Source organism: Perognathus longimembris, chromosome 9 (assembly GCF_023159225.1).
Source record: "Perognathus longimembris pacificus isolate PPM17 chromosome 9, ASM2315922v1, whole genome shotgun sequence".
Classification (NCBI taxonomy): domain Eukaryota; kingdom Metazoa; phylum Chordata; class Mammalia; order Rodentia; family Heteromyidae; genus Perognathus; species Perognathus longimembris.
The window spans coordinates 11,069,966-11,086,125 of record NC_063169.1 but is presented as its reverse complement, the minus strand read 5'-3'; the positions used below and the strand labels follow the sequence as shown (position 1 = coordinate 11,086,125).

The 16,160-nt window shown below is 43.5% G+C and overlaps 1 protein-coding gene across 1 annotated transcript in view; it reads left to right on the top strand.

Annotated features, from left to right (window-relative positions):
- LOC125357064 overlaps positions 1-10,009 on the top strand; it is a 134,301-nt gene extending 124,292 nt beyond the window's left edge. Inside the window, exons 44-47 of the mRNA XM_048353718.1 lie at positions 1,003-1,212; positions 4,510-4,627; positions 8,853-8,980; positions 9,843-10,009. Of these exons, the coding sequence (XP_048209675.1) occupies positions 1,003-1,212; positions 4,510-4,627; positions 8,853-8,980; positions 9,843-9,965 (579 nt within the window). The 3' untranslated portion in view covers positions 9,966-10,009. The remainder of the gene's footprint in view (positions 1-1,002; positions 1,213-4,509; positions 4,628-8,852; positions 8,981-9,842) is intronic.
- Positions 10,010-16,160: the final 6,151 nt, after the last annotated feature.

Here is a 16,160-nt window from a genome sequence, read left to right as displayed (position 1 = left end):
TCGGCCTCTCCCCTAAGGCTCTACCTCCAGCCTTACCTTGGGAAGCAACTGCTGCACTAAAAAGAAAGAGGCTCTAAGTGGGAGTGTCCTATAACTGTGTTAACCTTCTGGGCAGGAATGTTCATGAACGATACACTAAGACATGACTAAACCAGTAAGAAAACGTTGGCATCCTATATTTGTCCTATGGTTAGAGTGAGCACATCTGGGTTTAAACAGCAGCCTGGGGAAGCTGGGCATGTGTAAAGTAGGAAATGCAATTTGTGTGTTTTGGACTCATTCATGGATGAGTGGAGATATATATATATATATATATATATATATATATGAATTAGTCATGTAAAGCACTTAGTAAGCTAGAAAGTCGCTATACAACTATGAATAATCGTCAATATTATGACTAAAAATCAGCCCCTCTAGTACTTAAGAGTGCTACTGATTTGGCAGACTTTGGGACAGAACCAAATTCTCATCCCAAAGCTATCTTGAGAGTGAAAAGAGCAAAGCCAGAAGCTCCCTTCCCATACTCCTTGCTTATGAAGCACAGTTTGGTGTCCCAAGAGTTAGACTCTTCTGCTGCCACAACCTCACGATAAGGGTCCACAGCACAGCACAGATTGTGATAGTATGGTTGTTTGTAAATACCTAATTAATGTACACATGAACATCAGATTATTTGACCAGATACTGGTATACGATGGCCGAATCACTTGCCTGGCTTTGGCATCTTCTGTCTGCTTGTTCCTTCTGTTTCCCCCTGGCTATTGCCTCAGGCCTCACAGAGTAATGCCAGGCCAAGCTAGACTAGATCCTGCTGCCCTCGCTGCGGGCTGGCACAGGACAGACTGGTTGTGCCTGTTACCGAGAACCCAGAAATACAGCAGAGTCCGGTCCCGGGCTGGGGCGAAGGGGATGGTGGGTATGTGGCCTGCCTTCTGTGACTGCTGCAGAGAGGAGAGACTCAGCTCCTTCTTTGTCGCCCTGGGCCTTTCTTTGCCATAGGCTCAGCTGCTGAGGGAATTAGAACACAGAGTCACCCAGGATGCCATCACCCGGCAGCAGCTGGACATCATAAAGACATCCAGCATGGAGAAGCTCATGGAAGATGTGGGGCGAAAAGAACAGCAAGTGCAGCTCCTCACTGCCCAGGCTGCAAGGGCCTCGAAACTGGGCCAGCTGCAGCAGAAGAAAATGGAGCGAGAACTCCAGCAGGTAAACACCAGTGCGCGCCCATCCCCGGGACAATCTCCTTCCAGCCACTGGTCATAGTTAGACTAGCCTGCTGTGTTTGCTCAGGTTAAGCCATGATGGCACCCGGGGGACACCACTGAAGAACATGTTTCTACCTGACGCAACAACCTCTGATCCGGTATTCTCTAGAAAACCCAGCCCCACCTGGCCCTGGTGACTCACACCTGTAATCCCAGCTACTCAGGAGGTTAGGATCGAGTATTACAAGTCATCTATGTAAGGGAATTGTATTCAAGTGTTTCTAGAAATGTAACATGAAAGGCATAAGTGGTTTGTACACACAGTTCATTTCTGTTAACCACCTCTCACTGGGGAGGAGGGAGAGAATGATTAGCAATGTGGGAATGGATTAATCCAAGCTCCAACAAAGCAAAGCACAGGTTGTAATTCGATCAAACCTTACAGAGGTGTTTTGTGCTTATCCACTGGAGGAAGAAAGCCCTCAGTTCACTAGCAATAGTAAGAGATAGAAAAGTAATTGGAAAATTAAATGGAACTATTGGTCAAGGGTGTTCAAGTGCTCAAGTTGAAAATCAGTAAAGAGAATTCCATGGTTTAAAAAAAATTGAATTGAGAGAATGCCAACTAAAACATTTGGGTGGAAATAGAGGAAATCAGTAGCTTTAAAATTAGAATTTCATATTCATTTCATATACTAAAATATGACTGAACCCATTGGGAAAAGTTGGCATTCCATATTTGTCCTATCACCATGCTTTTCTAAAAGCTACCACACAAACAGGTTCATAGATTAGACTCTCCTAAATTCTTTCTAGTAAATATTTATTTGTTTAATGGAAGATATTAGAGAGGTACTCAAAGCAAGTATTAATTCTACATGAATGTCAAAACCACTGGCCTTTCTTTTTTTGCTGGTGGTACCAGGTACTTAAGGCTTGATGCTTAGTCCCTTTCTACTGCTCAAGCCACGTTTCTACTCCAGGCCTTTTGCTGGTTAATTAAAGATAAAGCCTCACTTTTCAGCAGGCGGGCTTCCAATCTCAGTCCTCAGAACTCAGCTTTCTGAGTAGCAAAGATGGCAGGCGTGAGCCACCCAGCGAGCATTTGGTCTTCTGTTATCCATTGCTCTGGCTCTAAAAGCCCATGTGTCCTTGGGCTTCTCCACTCCGGAGAATCTTCAGCCGGCAAGAGCCCCACAGGCAGCAATGGCCTCTTTAGCTTTCTCTAGCCTTGGCCTTCAGGGATAAATAATGGCTGTCTAGCCTCAGACAGCACCAGTGCTCCAGACTACTTCCGGTGCCTAAGGAACTCACTGACAACATGGGCTATGGAGCGAAGCTGCCTATTTATCTCCCAAGCCCTCCAGCTGTGTGACTTTGGGCAAAGTCTTTGGCCTCTCTGTGCTTCCACTTTGCCCTGAGTACAACATAAGTAATATACTTATTTCATAGGATTCAGGGCAAGATTAAATTAAGTAACTCAAATAAGCACTTATTATGGGGCCAGGTGCCCAGCTCTCCATAAACATGGGTGTTTCTAATTTTGTTATGACTATAAAGGTGGACAAACCTTCGAAACAGGTAGATAGACCTAAACATGGGTCCTGGCTCTGCCAATAGCTGGTTACATGACTTCGATCAAGTCACTGTGCCCGTCTCTGTGATGTGAGGGCGGACGCACCCACAACATAGGTCCTGGGTAAGCGTATTTCTTTCCTCTGCTAGTATTCCTCATCCTTACTTAACTTTGGCCTGGCTCAAGAAACTGGCTGGCACTGTGGAACACAGAGAACTTTGGACTACATTTACATTTACATGTTTTCCTAACACTGCTGCTCTGAAAAATGGGCTGAAATTTACTTTTGAGAGCATCTCCCTTCTCCAGCCTCCCCCTTTGACATGTTCGGACAGCCTGTGGTCACAGCGGCATGTGGGCGGGGCCTCCAGGTTGGGTCTATGTGGCAGGAGTAGGATTTAAAACACATGTGGCTGATTTTTTGAGATTAGCGTGCCTATTCATTTCCCTAGGTTGTCATGGGATATTACCACACATTGGATGGCTGGACATGACAGAAAGGTGGAGGCTAGAAGTCTGAGATCTTGACAATATTGGTTCCTCTAAAAGGCATTCAGGAAAAAAATCTATTCCTTGCTCCTCTTTGAACTCCTGGGGACAGTTAGCAGTCCTTGGCATTTACATAACTCCATTTCTGCTCTGTCATCCCATGACCTTCTTCCCTATGTGTCCCTGGGTAGAAGGGTGTCTTTACCCTATCCTCTTAGAGGAACAACAGTCATGAGATTTAAGACCCACCTTGAATCCAGCATGCCCTCATCCTAACTTAATTATAGGGGCAAAGACCCTGTTTTCAAATAAAGTCACAGTCTGAGCTTCCAAATGGGCATAAGTTTTGAGGAGACACTATTCAACCCACAACAGCATAGGGGACTTTTGTGTGTATGTGCCAGTACTGGGCCTAGAACTCTTCCTTAGCTTTTTTGCTCAAAGCTGGTGCCCTGCCACTTGAGCTATAGCTTCACTTATGGCTTTTTTGCTGGTTAGTTGGAAATAAGTGTCTTGCAGACTTTATTGGCCAGGCTGGCTTCAAACCATGATCCTCAGATCTTAGTCTCCTGTGTAAGTAGGATCACAGGCTTGTGAACCACCAGCATCCAGTAGCATGTATTCCTTTTATAAATAATTTTCAAAGATTGGGAATGATCATTTTCAAAGGAAAAGAAAATATCTGTGATCTACACTGATGAGATACACTTTGCTTCCATCTCCTGCCCAACTACAGAATTAGGGGTCAACCATACAAGGGGTGAGTTGCTCAAGGAAATCCAAAGATTGTCCCCCGCCCCCAGGAGGGACCTTCTTTTCTCAGAAGATGCTGAGCTGCAAGTATTGCTGAGAGAGGGGGTGGGAGGAAAAAGAGCGAGCACACAAGTCTACACCAGAAATAGTCCTGCTGCTCCCGGGGGACCTTTGTATACATGCCCTAACTGGGTCCCCTACCTTTCTTCTACTCATGTGGTAAGTAAACGTACAAAATATAAGATCATAAATCAGCTTCGAGCCATTATACACTTAGTTCCTCTGGTTATGTTTTTGGTCTTCCTGAAGCTGTACATTCGCAGGACAAGCTTAGGCCTGAGCTCTGCCACACCCAAGACTTTGAAGACCTGGTTGCTCTTTGTGGGTGGCCCGGGGCCTGCACTCTTCCTTGAAGCCCCCTGGAAACCAAGGGAACTAAAGTAAGCACCACAAATCAATTCTGCGCACCTTTCCCCTCAGATGAGAAGCCGGCTTGCCCAGGAGCGCAGTGTGAAGCTGGGCGCTTTCCAGCGTTTGGAGGAGCTACAGAGTCAGCTTAAGGAGGCTGAGCAGCTGTCCGGGCAGACCAGCGCCCTCGGCAGTAAGCACACCCAACTCTGGCCATAAGAGTTGTGCAGTTAGAATTGAAGGGGGGTGGGCAATGGCTAACCACATCCAGTGTCTAATACTGGGTCCTCCACAATGTTTGTTCAGTGAATGAGTGAATGACATTTGAGTGAAAGAAATCTTAATTATGACTAATAGATTTTCTGCTTTATTTCACCTTGGAGTGGTGGCATCTGTACTAAAAGGTTTCTATCAATAACAATTGGTGTCTGTAATAGACCACTTAAAGAATATTAAGTCCTTCACAGAACTGTGAAGCATCTTAATGGTTTGGAATACTGAAGACCACATTTCTCAGATGTTATAAAATGTACTGATGATCCTTGAGTACTGAGAACTTGAGTTCTGTGAAGAGAGCACAGAATAATCCTCTGGGCAGTTTAGCCAGCAAGGAATATCCAACTCCTGATCACCCTCAACTAGTTCCTCTAGATCTGCTGGAAATCTATCCAAAATCTCCCCAAATATCCTAACAGTAACTGACCTATTGTCAGGATCAGCTCCAGGTCTTCCTTTCCATCTCTAGCTACACCAGGTGATTGAAGGTGGTGGAGGAAGTCTGTTGAGTCTTGGCCCTGCAGGCTTCCAGTTCTTAATCTCTACTTCACCGAGAAACCAAAAGCCATCAGGGAGGAACTGGCCTCCACTTCTGCTCCAGGCCACCTACTCTATACCCTGCTGCCTCTCCTCCCAGCCGTGAAAATGGAAAAGGAGCCCTAGTGTGGGTTGTGTGTCCCCCAAGTGTTCCTGGGTCGGCAGTTGGTTCCCCACTGTGCTATGCTGATAGGTGGTGGGAACTTGAAGAGGTATAGCATAGCTGGAGGTACTTGGGTCACGATGAAGCTGCTCTCAGAAGGCATTAAGGTAGTTCCTGCAGGACCCTGGAACTCTGAAGAGAGCAGCTTGACCCTGGACTCCCATAAGTGCTCCTGCTTCCAAAATGAGGATCCATTAGAGGCGGGGCCAACTGAGCCTTCACCCTTGCCCTTACTCCTCCCAGTGCTTCATCTTGGACTTTGAACCCTCCCAGAACCATGAGCTAAAGAAATCCTTGCCTTTATAGAGTTAGCAAAATAAATTGGATTTGTGCAGTGTTTCTTTTCCTCCCCAGGCCAATCTCTGAGCAGGATCTCATTCATTCCCACGTCTCAGAAGTCTTGAACAATTCTTTATCTACTTCCTGTCCACATGCTCATATTTCCCATTTGTGCCTCCTGATCTTGCAGGCAACAATTGTATATTGTTCATGCATGTGCAAGATTATAAAGCCAAATATGTATAAAATAAAAGCCTTCCATCCATGATCATATATTTCTTCTGCCGATACCCTTCTTCTTCACCATCGGAGTTCTTAAAGGAATTACTCATATCCATTTTTGGTTGGTTTTTGTTGTCGTTTTTTCTGTTCCTGGGTTTGAACTCAGGGCCTGGGCACTGTCCCTGAGCCATTTTGTGCTCAAGGCTAGCACTCTACCCACTTGAGCCTCAGCTCCACTTTAGACTTTTTCTGAGTAGTTTATTGGAAATAAAAATTCCACCTATTTTCTGCCTGGGCTGGCTTTTGAATGAAGTCTGTCTAGGCTATCTAGTTAGCTGCTATGGTGGCTTTGTCACAATCAGGAACTCAGGTTTCTCAGTTTGCTGTTCTCTTCATGTGGCTTTGCCACATGGTCCAAGGTGGCTGCTTAAGCTTTCTGGCCAACAGCAACAAGGAAGACAAGAAGAGCCCACTTCCCTTCATGTAGCTAATTGGCCAACACATCGGGAAGACCAATCAAAAAAGACTTAAGTGAGGCTGGAGCCACGGCTCAGGTGATAGAGCACCAGCCAGTGAGGGAAAGCGGCAGATTCTTGAGTTTGAGTCCTAGTCTAGGACAAAATAATTAAAAAGAGAGACTAGGGGGGCTGGGGATATAGCCTAGTGGCAAGAGTGCCTGCCTCGGATACACGAGGCCCTAGGTTCGATTCCCCAGCACCACATATACAGAAAACGGCCAGAAGCGGCGCTGTGGCTCAAGTGGCAGAGTGCTAGCCTTGAGCGGGAAGAAGCCAGGGACAGTGCTCAGGCCCTGAGTCCAAGGCCCAGGACTGGCCAAAAAAAAAAAAAGAGAGACTAGGAAATGTAGGATGCTACAAGTCTAAAAAATGTTTGGGGTTCTAGGAGAAGGACCAAGTATGAACGAGTATTTGCCACCCAACCAACAATCTGCATTTCATCCTTACTTCTTCATTGTGCCTGCTTTGGCAAAGATACACCAAGACTTCCATGTCTCCAAGTGTAAAGGAGGCTGTTATATCTTCTTTTCCTGTCTTGGCAGCATTCAAACCAAGGCTACACACTTTGCCTAAGCTCTTTCCCCCCACCCCCTTCATTCCCACAATACTGTTCCTTGAGGTTTTCCTCTTCTTCCTTTAGCTGCTGTCTTGTTCTAGGCAGAGAGCCGGTGGCTCACACCTCTAATCTTAGCCACTCAGGAAGCCGAGATGTGAGGATTGCTGTACAAAGATAGCCAGGACAGGAGAGTCTGTGAGACTCTTATCCCCAATTAGCCACCAAAAAAGCCAAAACTAGAGCTGTGTCTCAAGTGATAGTGCCAGGCTTGAGCAAAAAAGCTAAAGGACAGTGCTCAGGCCCTGAGTTTTGGTATTGGCACTGTGAGGTGTTTTTTCTATCCAAGTATATAGCTTAAAAGTTCCTGCTTTGGCCTGGTGGCTTGGCTCTAGTTAAGGAAAAGAGGAACTACTTTGAGATAAAGAAAGACTTTCTTTTTTCATTTCTTTATTGTCAGAGGGATGTACAGAGGGGTTACAGTTTTCATACATAGGGCAGTGCATACTTCCTATCCAACTTGTTACCACCAAGGCAACAGCAATACTTACAAAACTATATAGTGTAAACCAATTGCACAACTCATGGGGGGGAGGGTAATGGGGAGGGGGAAACTAGAGAAGAGGTAACAAGTTGGATAAAGAAAAACTTTTAAATTGTAAGGTTTTGTCTTAAACTAGTTTCTTTACAAGATGGAATAAAGACACACCTCAAATGGTTCAAGAAATAGCAGAAGGTGTGGGCATATTTTGAGATTGTGTACTATAAATCTTAGTTACCTTATGTAAATACGTCTTACCCTATTCAAACTAGCCAATCTCCAGGAGACTGTGAACCTGGCTTTAACCAATCTAAGCAGAGGGGCAGGACCTGCTTGCCAGATTTTTGGCCAACAGCACACCCTTCTGCAGAAGTAAAGTTTGCCTTGCTGAGATAATTCTTTATTCTTTTTGTGTCTACGGCTGTGACTCCAGTGGTTCTTGGAGATCATATTTATAACAGCACCAGAAAAAAAAAGTTTCTCATTCCAGCTTCTCCTGTATCCAGCCTCTGAACACCAGCGCTGTTCAGGGTTCATTGTTTCTGGACACTAACTGCCTGTTCCCATGGCTTTAATCATTGCTTGCCAAATCTACACCTGCAACTTGTAATTTTCCTCCAAGCTCTGGACCCATACATCCAATGACAACTGGATGTCTTATCCTGGGATCTCCAACTTGCAAGTTCAGCAGGCCACACGGAACCCGTCTTCCTCTCCTCCTCCAGGCCGACTCCTTTTGGGGAAGAGGAGGCACTGTCTCAGCAGATGGTATTGCCAAATACCCAATTACTGGAGAAATGTGATAGATAGCTATTTGTCCTGACTTGCCAACCCAGTTAATTACCACATCCCATTCATTTGAATAGTTTCTAATCTAATTTTGTCTTCTAAAGTTCCAAGTCTCCTATCTAGTCCACTTTTGTTGTTGTTGTTATTGGTCATGGGGCTTGAATTCTGGGCCTGGATGCTGTCCCTGAGCTGAAGGCTAACACTCTATCACTTTGAGGCACAATGCCACTTCCGGTTTTCTGGTGTTTAATTGGAGATAAGAGTCTCGTGGGCTTCCCTGCCCGTGCTGGCTTTGAACTTCCGTCCTCAGATCTCAGCCTCCTGAGTAGCTAGGATTATAGGCGTGAGCACCGACAGCTCCACTTTTACATGATCATGTGACCCTCAGGCAAAACCCTCAGTCCATGGTTTGAACTTTAACTCAAAATTGATCAAGTTGGATTAGAGGCCCATTTTAAGGTCTTAACTTTTACAAATTAAGTCTAGCTCCAAACATTACAACCTGATGTCTAATTTAAAACATTTTTAACTTTACAGGACTTACATCCCAAGCTCACTACTCCCTAAATTCTGCTTCTGCATTATCCAGATCCTCCCACCGACACTTTTTAAAAACTAATCTTATTGGTGGTAAAGTGACAAGAAGGATTCAAAGACCAAAGACTGTAAGTAATGAGTCTGATTACTTCATGAAACAATGAGAACCTTAAATCTGATATTATTGACATTAGAAAAAATATATATTCAGATCTTATCTAGGTATTTTGAGTCTAGAAAACAAATACCTGATGCTGAAATGAGCCCAATGACACCTTCTCAATTTGAAGTCAATAAAAAGGTGTGGAAGTCAGTGCGAGTGCCGTGTTCTGGCTGGATTTCACGTTTAACCATCTATAATCAGTAGCAGCAATCCAATCCTTCATGAGTTCCCAAGCATAACAGAAATCATTTCTTAAGTCATTTTTAAAAACATGAGCAGAGTAGGAAGTATTTGAAGATGTGCATTAGCATCACTTCATGTACAAAAAGCGTTCATTTTGGCATGTCCACATAGGTACACAATATCCCTCGATCAGACCGTGCCCCTCCATCACCCCCCCATCCCTCCTGTCCCTTTCCCAAACCATCTCAACAAGCTTCACCGCCCCCTTTCGTACACGGGAACATAAAGTACTTGGGCCACATTCACTGGTCTCCACCTTATCCATGTCTAGACAGGACCCATTTCACATTTCTCACGTTCACTTAGTGCACTATTAAGTGCCTGTTGATGTGTTTCATACATGCACACACAGTATTTTAATATGATTGAGCTCCTCATCTAATTTTCCTTTCCTCACTCTCACTTCCTCGATCTATTCTTGACATGTTCCTTTTATGACATGTGACCAAAAAAAAAAGCCATAGGCAAGATGGTCCCCTAAAGGCCTCATTCTGAATCAATAATTTTCAGCTCAGTAAGTGACCTTTTATTATGCTATAACAAGAATTATTTAAAAATATACTAATATTTACTTAATATTACAGGCACCTATTAAAGACAAAAAAAGGATCGATGTTTTCCAACCCAGCGTGGAAGAAAATGTGCAACTTCCAGCTTTTCAAGTACAAACAGCTCCATCTAGAATCACATTCAGATCTGATGGGTAAATCCTTCTTTCTCAAATTTTATTTGAATAAAAATGGCTCTAAACTCCACTGACTCTTTCATCTAATTTTTCTTATCAGTACTTTGAAGGAAGTACAGAAGGACTGAGATGTGGGTTTTGGTGCCAGACCTTAAACATCAACATTAGTTGGCATTCTGCAACTTCACCTCCTGCCGTCTACTCTCAGAGTCTCAGTTACTCAGCAGGCAGGGTAGCTAAGGTAGAGGGTCTTGCTGAAGGAGCTCTGTTGTCTAAGAGGTGAAAAGCCACTAGAGTTGAACAGACATCTACCCACAAAGCATTTTCAAATTTGTTTCACTGAAAGCACTATCCTCTCCTAGCAGTCTTTCCATTCTCCTTACAAATGCCAACCTCTCCTCACACTTTACTAAAGTCGCAACCCAAGTCTTTATTCTTTTGTTCAGAGAAGAAAATATGCTCTGGTTAAAACAGTAAATAAATAAATAGAACAGAATTGGCCAAAGAAACATTTACAAGCATAAATTTATGTCTTATTATGGTCTGGATCTTATATGTATCCCCCTCCCCCCCCAAAAAAAAACCCCAACTATGTGTGAAAGGCTTAGTTCCCAACTCAGCACTATTGGGAAAATGGTGGACATTTTAAGAGATGAGAACTAATAGTAGGAACTTACATGGGGGTGTGCCATCAGAGGTTTTGGGAGCCCAGCCCCTTGGGCCTACTCTTTTGCTTCCTGGCCATCATGAAGGGCCCTGACCATCCTCTTCTACCATACCCTCTTACCTTGATGTATACCACCTAGCCATAGCCCCAAAAGTAATATGGCCAACCACCAAAACCCACAAGCTCAAACCAACCTTTCTTCTTTTGAAGTTCATTAACTCAGATATTTGGTATGATGACATAAGGCTAGCTAATACATATATAAGTGGCTTTTCAGCCAGGTGCTGGTGGTGGCTCACATCTGTAATCCTAGCTACTCAGGAGGCTGAGATCTGAGGATTACAGTTGGAAGCCAGCCTGGACAGGAGACTCATCTCCAATTAACCAGAAATCACTTGGTGCTGTGGCTCAAAGTGGTAGAGCACTAGCCTTGAGCAAACAAGCTCAGGGACAGCACCCAGGCCCAGAGTTCAAGCCTTACAACCGACAAAAAAAAACCCAAAAAACCATTAAGTGGCTTTTCCTATTATAGAGGATAAATAAGTTGAATTTTTACTTTTCTACCACAACACACAAAGAATTCCAAATGGATTAAAGACCTAAATGTGCACATATATATGCAAACTTAGTTAACACCGCCCAAAAAAGCCAAGAGGAATATTAGTAAGTTTGGTATCAAAATGAACACTTGAGGAATGGTGGCACATGTCTGTATTTATTTTAAAGTATGAGACAGGATCACATGTCTGTGGCTAGCCTTAACTACCTAAGACACTGTCTCAAAAACAAACAAAAAAAAACTCTTTTAGCACTTCAACATGAGAAGATACTATAAGTTATCACATGCCTGTTCCAACTTTACCCTTCTGTTTTGTAGTAACTAACCCAGACCGGGCAAATGTTCCCTCTTTGCCAACTGTCAGGCCAAGGGTGCTCTGTTGTAGAAAGTTCTGGTATTCTCTCAAAAGAAAATCTGGGTCTCAATCACGGAGGCTTTGCTAATCCTAAATCTACCTTCCAGATGTTGGGGTTTTTAGTTTTATTCTCATCAGAAAACCATGCATTATGCCAATCCCTTGTTAGGATTTTTTTTCCTTGGTGGCACTGGGATTTAACTTGGCTTGTGCAGCAAAGTACTTAAACTACACTCTGTCCTTTTGCTCATTTATTTTTCACATACAGACTTGAATTTTTGGTGGGGCCAATCTCACACCACAATCCTACCTTTGTCTTCCAGGTAGCCACTATTATGTGACTAGGTCTAACAATTCTTTGTGAGGATTTGTTTGGCTGCAGCCTTCAAGTGGGTAGTATGATAGATGGGTTTATGCTAATGCCCAATAGAAGTCATCTAAAGTAGCAGCATTAGCGATCAACAGAACAGCCTTCTGAGGGTGTCAGGTAGCCTCATTTCCCAGTGACTTCACTGTATGCTTGGTGATTATCCAGGGAGAACAGCAGCAAGGACTCCATCTTTTCCATGGCTCACTCAACTACTTCTGTGTGCCTAATCCGCACAAAACTGGGGTCAGTCCTGAGGCTAAGGATCATCTATCTGCCTAGTAGCAGGTCCATTTCACTCAGTGTTTTGTTTTTTCTTTTGGTTGTTTTTTTATGAGGGGAAAGGGGCAGTACTGGCATTTGGCCTCAGCATCATGCAATTGTTACTCCGTCAGGCCTTCTACATAATTTCAATCATGCCTCTGGCCTTTTTTTACATTGTTTTTCAGATAAGGGCCTGTTACCCATGTTAGCCTCAGATCTTGATTCTCACCTCTGTCTCTCAAATAGCTGGGATTACAGTGTAATCCACCAGGCTTGGCTAGGTAACTTTTTTGACCAGGCTGGCCTCAAACCATAATGCCCTCTTCTCAACCTGCCTCTCAAATAGCTGGAATTGCAGGCCTACACCCAGCCTACACTGGTCTTCTTTCATTATGAAATAAGACAGACCCACCTTCAATGGGAATAGATATTCCAGATATGAACCCTCCTATACATGCTTCTACCAGTACCACTGCACACGACACCATGATTCCTAACACTGCACGGCTTCTATGCAAGGAATCAATTTCACACCAAAGAAATGCTGCGGGGAGCTCATATCCTTAAAGCACCATGTCCTAACCTCAGGAAGAGGCTCGTCTTATTGAAAGGTTTATTCAGAGGAACAACTGGGTCACACCATCCTCAAAGGACAGCATCTGCTCTGAGTCAGGTATAGATAGGCTTCAGAACCACAGGATGGTTGGTCATGGAAGTGTTTCTTCACATGTTCATGCTTTTTATCCCTTCAACTTTGAGTATATAGGTTTGGTTCCCAGGAACTACTATATCCAGGGACACAATGGGTCCATTGATAGATATAAGACTGCTAGTTAGGATTCTTATGCCCCTGAACCAAAATGCAGCAAAAGTTGACCATTCTAGTGGCTGGAATGATGAATCCTCATTGCCAAATGGGAGATCTTGTTGCTAGTACAAGGAGGAGGTAAGCTAGAAGGGGGTAAAGAGGGCGCATAGGATCTCTGGGCGCCTGAGTACTTCCATGCCCTAATAGTAAAAAGTAATGAAAAACTATGGCAACTGGCAAGGTTACAGTCACTGTAACCAGGTAAAGAATCCTGGCCAAACCAGGCACTGGTGGCTCACACCTGTCATCCTAGCTACTGGGGAGGCTGAGATCTGAGGACCGTAGTTCAAAGCCAGCCTGGGCAGGAAAGGCCATGAGACTTATCTCCAATTAGCCACTAGAAAACTGGAGTTGTGACTCAAAAGTGGTAGTGCTAGCCTTAAGCAAAAAGAGCTCGGGAGCAGCACCCAGGCCCCAAGTTCAAGCCCCCCAGCCCCCCCCCCCCCCACACCTGGGGCAAAACAAAAAAACCTTGCCAGCCTTAGTTCCAATCAGAGCCTCACAGAAGACCTGAGATAGTGGAGGGAAGTCCCAGGTTTACAGAAACAAGGACCACTTTGATTCCAAGGACCACTTTGATTCCTCTCCATGTTTTTGTTTGAGGTTTTTTTTTTTGTTTTTTTTTTTTTTGGTCCATCATGGGGCTAAAACTCTGGGCCTGGGTGCTGTCCCTGAGCTCTTCAGCTCAAGGATAGTACTCTACCACTTGAGCCACAGCGCCACTTCCAGTTTTGTGGTAGTTAATTGGAGATAAGAGTCTTAGGAACTTTCCTGCCCTGGCCGACTTTGAACTGTGATCCTGGGATCTCAGCCTCCTTAGTAGTTAGGATTATAGGCATGATCCACCAGTGCCCAGCTCTTTCCGTGTTTTTCGTATGTATTTATTTCTGTATGCTCTATTCTTCATTTTAATTATATGTTCAAGTGTCAATGTTAAACAATTTACAAAAATTTGATCTAAGGGCGACAAGATTTGTGAAGCAAGGAACACAACTAAAAATGGAAACAATGTTGTTACAGGGCAGAGACTTGTGCTGATCCCACACATAAGGAAGCTACTCAAGGGAAAGGTTCAGCAAATAGTACCAAGTGCTCACGTAAGGCTGGGACCAGAGCCTGTTCATAATCTAAGGGGCACTGAATACTCAGAAGGGTTTTGACTCGGTACTAGGGCACAATCAACCCCCAGAACAAATATTCTGCTCTTGCTTCAACAGGGCTTCAAAGACAGAAAGATCAAATTGTCTTCAAGTAACTTAACTTTGTCTCAACAATGTTTAAGAGTACAGGAATACAAAAATACCCAGAACTCAACAAAGTAGCATTTACATCTGGCACCCAAGCACACAAGAAAACAAGAAAACATAACACATTAGGCAGAAAAGTAAATCAATAGGAAATCAATCCATGTTAGCATTACCAGATATGAGTATTAAAAATTGTTATTCTAACATTAAATAAACCTACAGAATGACATAAAAACACAAAAGATGTAGACATGAAATAGAAAAAAACTTACATTAATAGTAAATTAGTCTTAACATAAGGAAACACTATTAGACTTGAGACAACAGAATAGGTCTAGTGTGAAAGAGACTTTTAAAAAATCATCAGAGTGGACTGTTGATCAACTTCCAGTAGCCTCCATATAATCCTTAATACAGCAAAAGGAAGGGGCAGAAAAAAGGGCATTGTAGATAATGTCTAGCATTTCCAAGATATGAAAGCTAAAGATCCAAGCAGCTCAATGATCCCAGAACATGAGAAACAAGGAAAAATGCTCCATGGCAGGCAGCCACATGATAATCAGTTTCCTCAAAACCAGTCCCAAAGAGAAAAACACTTAAAAAGCAGAGGAAAAGTACACATATACAGAAGAAACGATAAAAACACAATTGTCACAGGACACAATGCAGGTAAGGAGACAACAAACCCTATTTTTTACTGAAAGCAAGATATATCAACATCGCCTTGTATACCCACACAAAAATTTCAGAAATGAAGTTTTCCAAAGGCAAAGACTATTAAAACAACTCATGTAAATAACAGAATGGTTCTTGTATCTTAAGCATTTATAAATTAGAAAAGGCAGGTGCAAAAACTCTTTATAACTGTACCAACAAGTAACAAACCTAACTACTGAAAGAAAAGTGCTACTGGATGGACAGCCTATGGACGGAAAATACTAGTGCTAAGAGCCATCTCCATAGGAAAAAAAAATACATGGTAACTATTCAATTAAAAATAGGCAACATTTATCATCTACAAAACATTTTGCCCCTCTTATCAAAAGACCAATAGGTCTACAATGTTGGGGATTTTTTGGTTTTGGGTTTCTTTGGGTTGTTTTTTTTTTGGTCGGTTGTGGGATTTGAACTCTGGGCCTGGGCACTGTCCCTGAGCTCTTCAGCTCAAGGTTAGTGCTCTACCACTTGAGCCACAGCTACACTTCTGGTTTTCTGGTGTTGAATTGGAGATACGTCACATACTTTCCTGCCTGCCCAGACTGGCTTTGAACCGTGATCCTCAGATCTCAGCCTCCTGAGTAGCTAGGATAATAGGCATTTGCCACCAACGCTTGGCTCTATGTTTTAAGGAGACTGTAAACTTGGCATCAAGTTGTGTTTTTCCCCTTGTTGGTACTGGGCAGGTCCACTCAGGGATTCACTCTTCTAGGCATTGGCAGGCTCTAATACTTGAGCCACAATGCCAGCGCTGTGTTCTGCTGGGATAGGGTCTCTCCCTTTGCCCAGGCCAGCCAACTGTTTTTTACACTTCATTCTGTAGGTGAGAGGACAGGTGCATGCCACACCTAGTTTTTTCTGTTGACAATGAATATTTTTTTTGGCCAGAACTGGCCTAGAACTGTGATCCTATCTCTGTCTCATGAGGAAAAAGAAAGGAGTACAGGCATGAGTCACAAGCAACATAGTTTCATGTAATTATCAAACTTGACCAGATGAAAGGCTAGTATGAACACAAAATTTAAGATTTCCAAGTCAAACTACGAAGCATAGCTCTATAGATAGTAAGTCTTACAAAGAGGTACTTTTATTTTTCCCCACTGTAGAACTGAGGCTTGAACCCGGGGCCTCATTTGCTAGGCATTCTGCCATTTGATCCATGTCCCCAGTCCT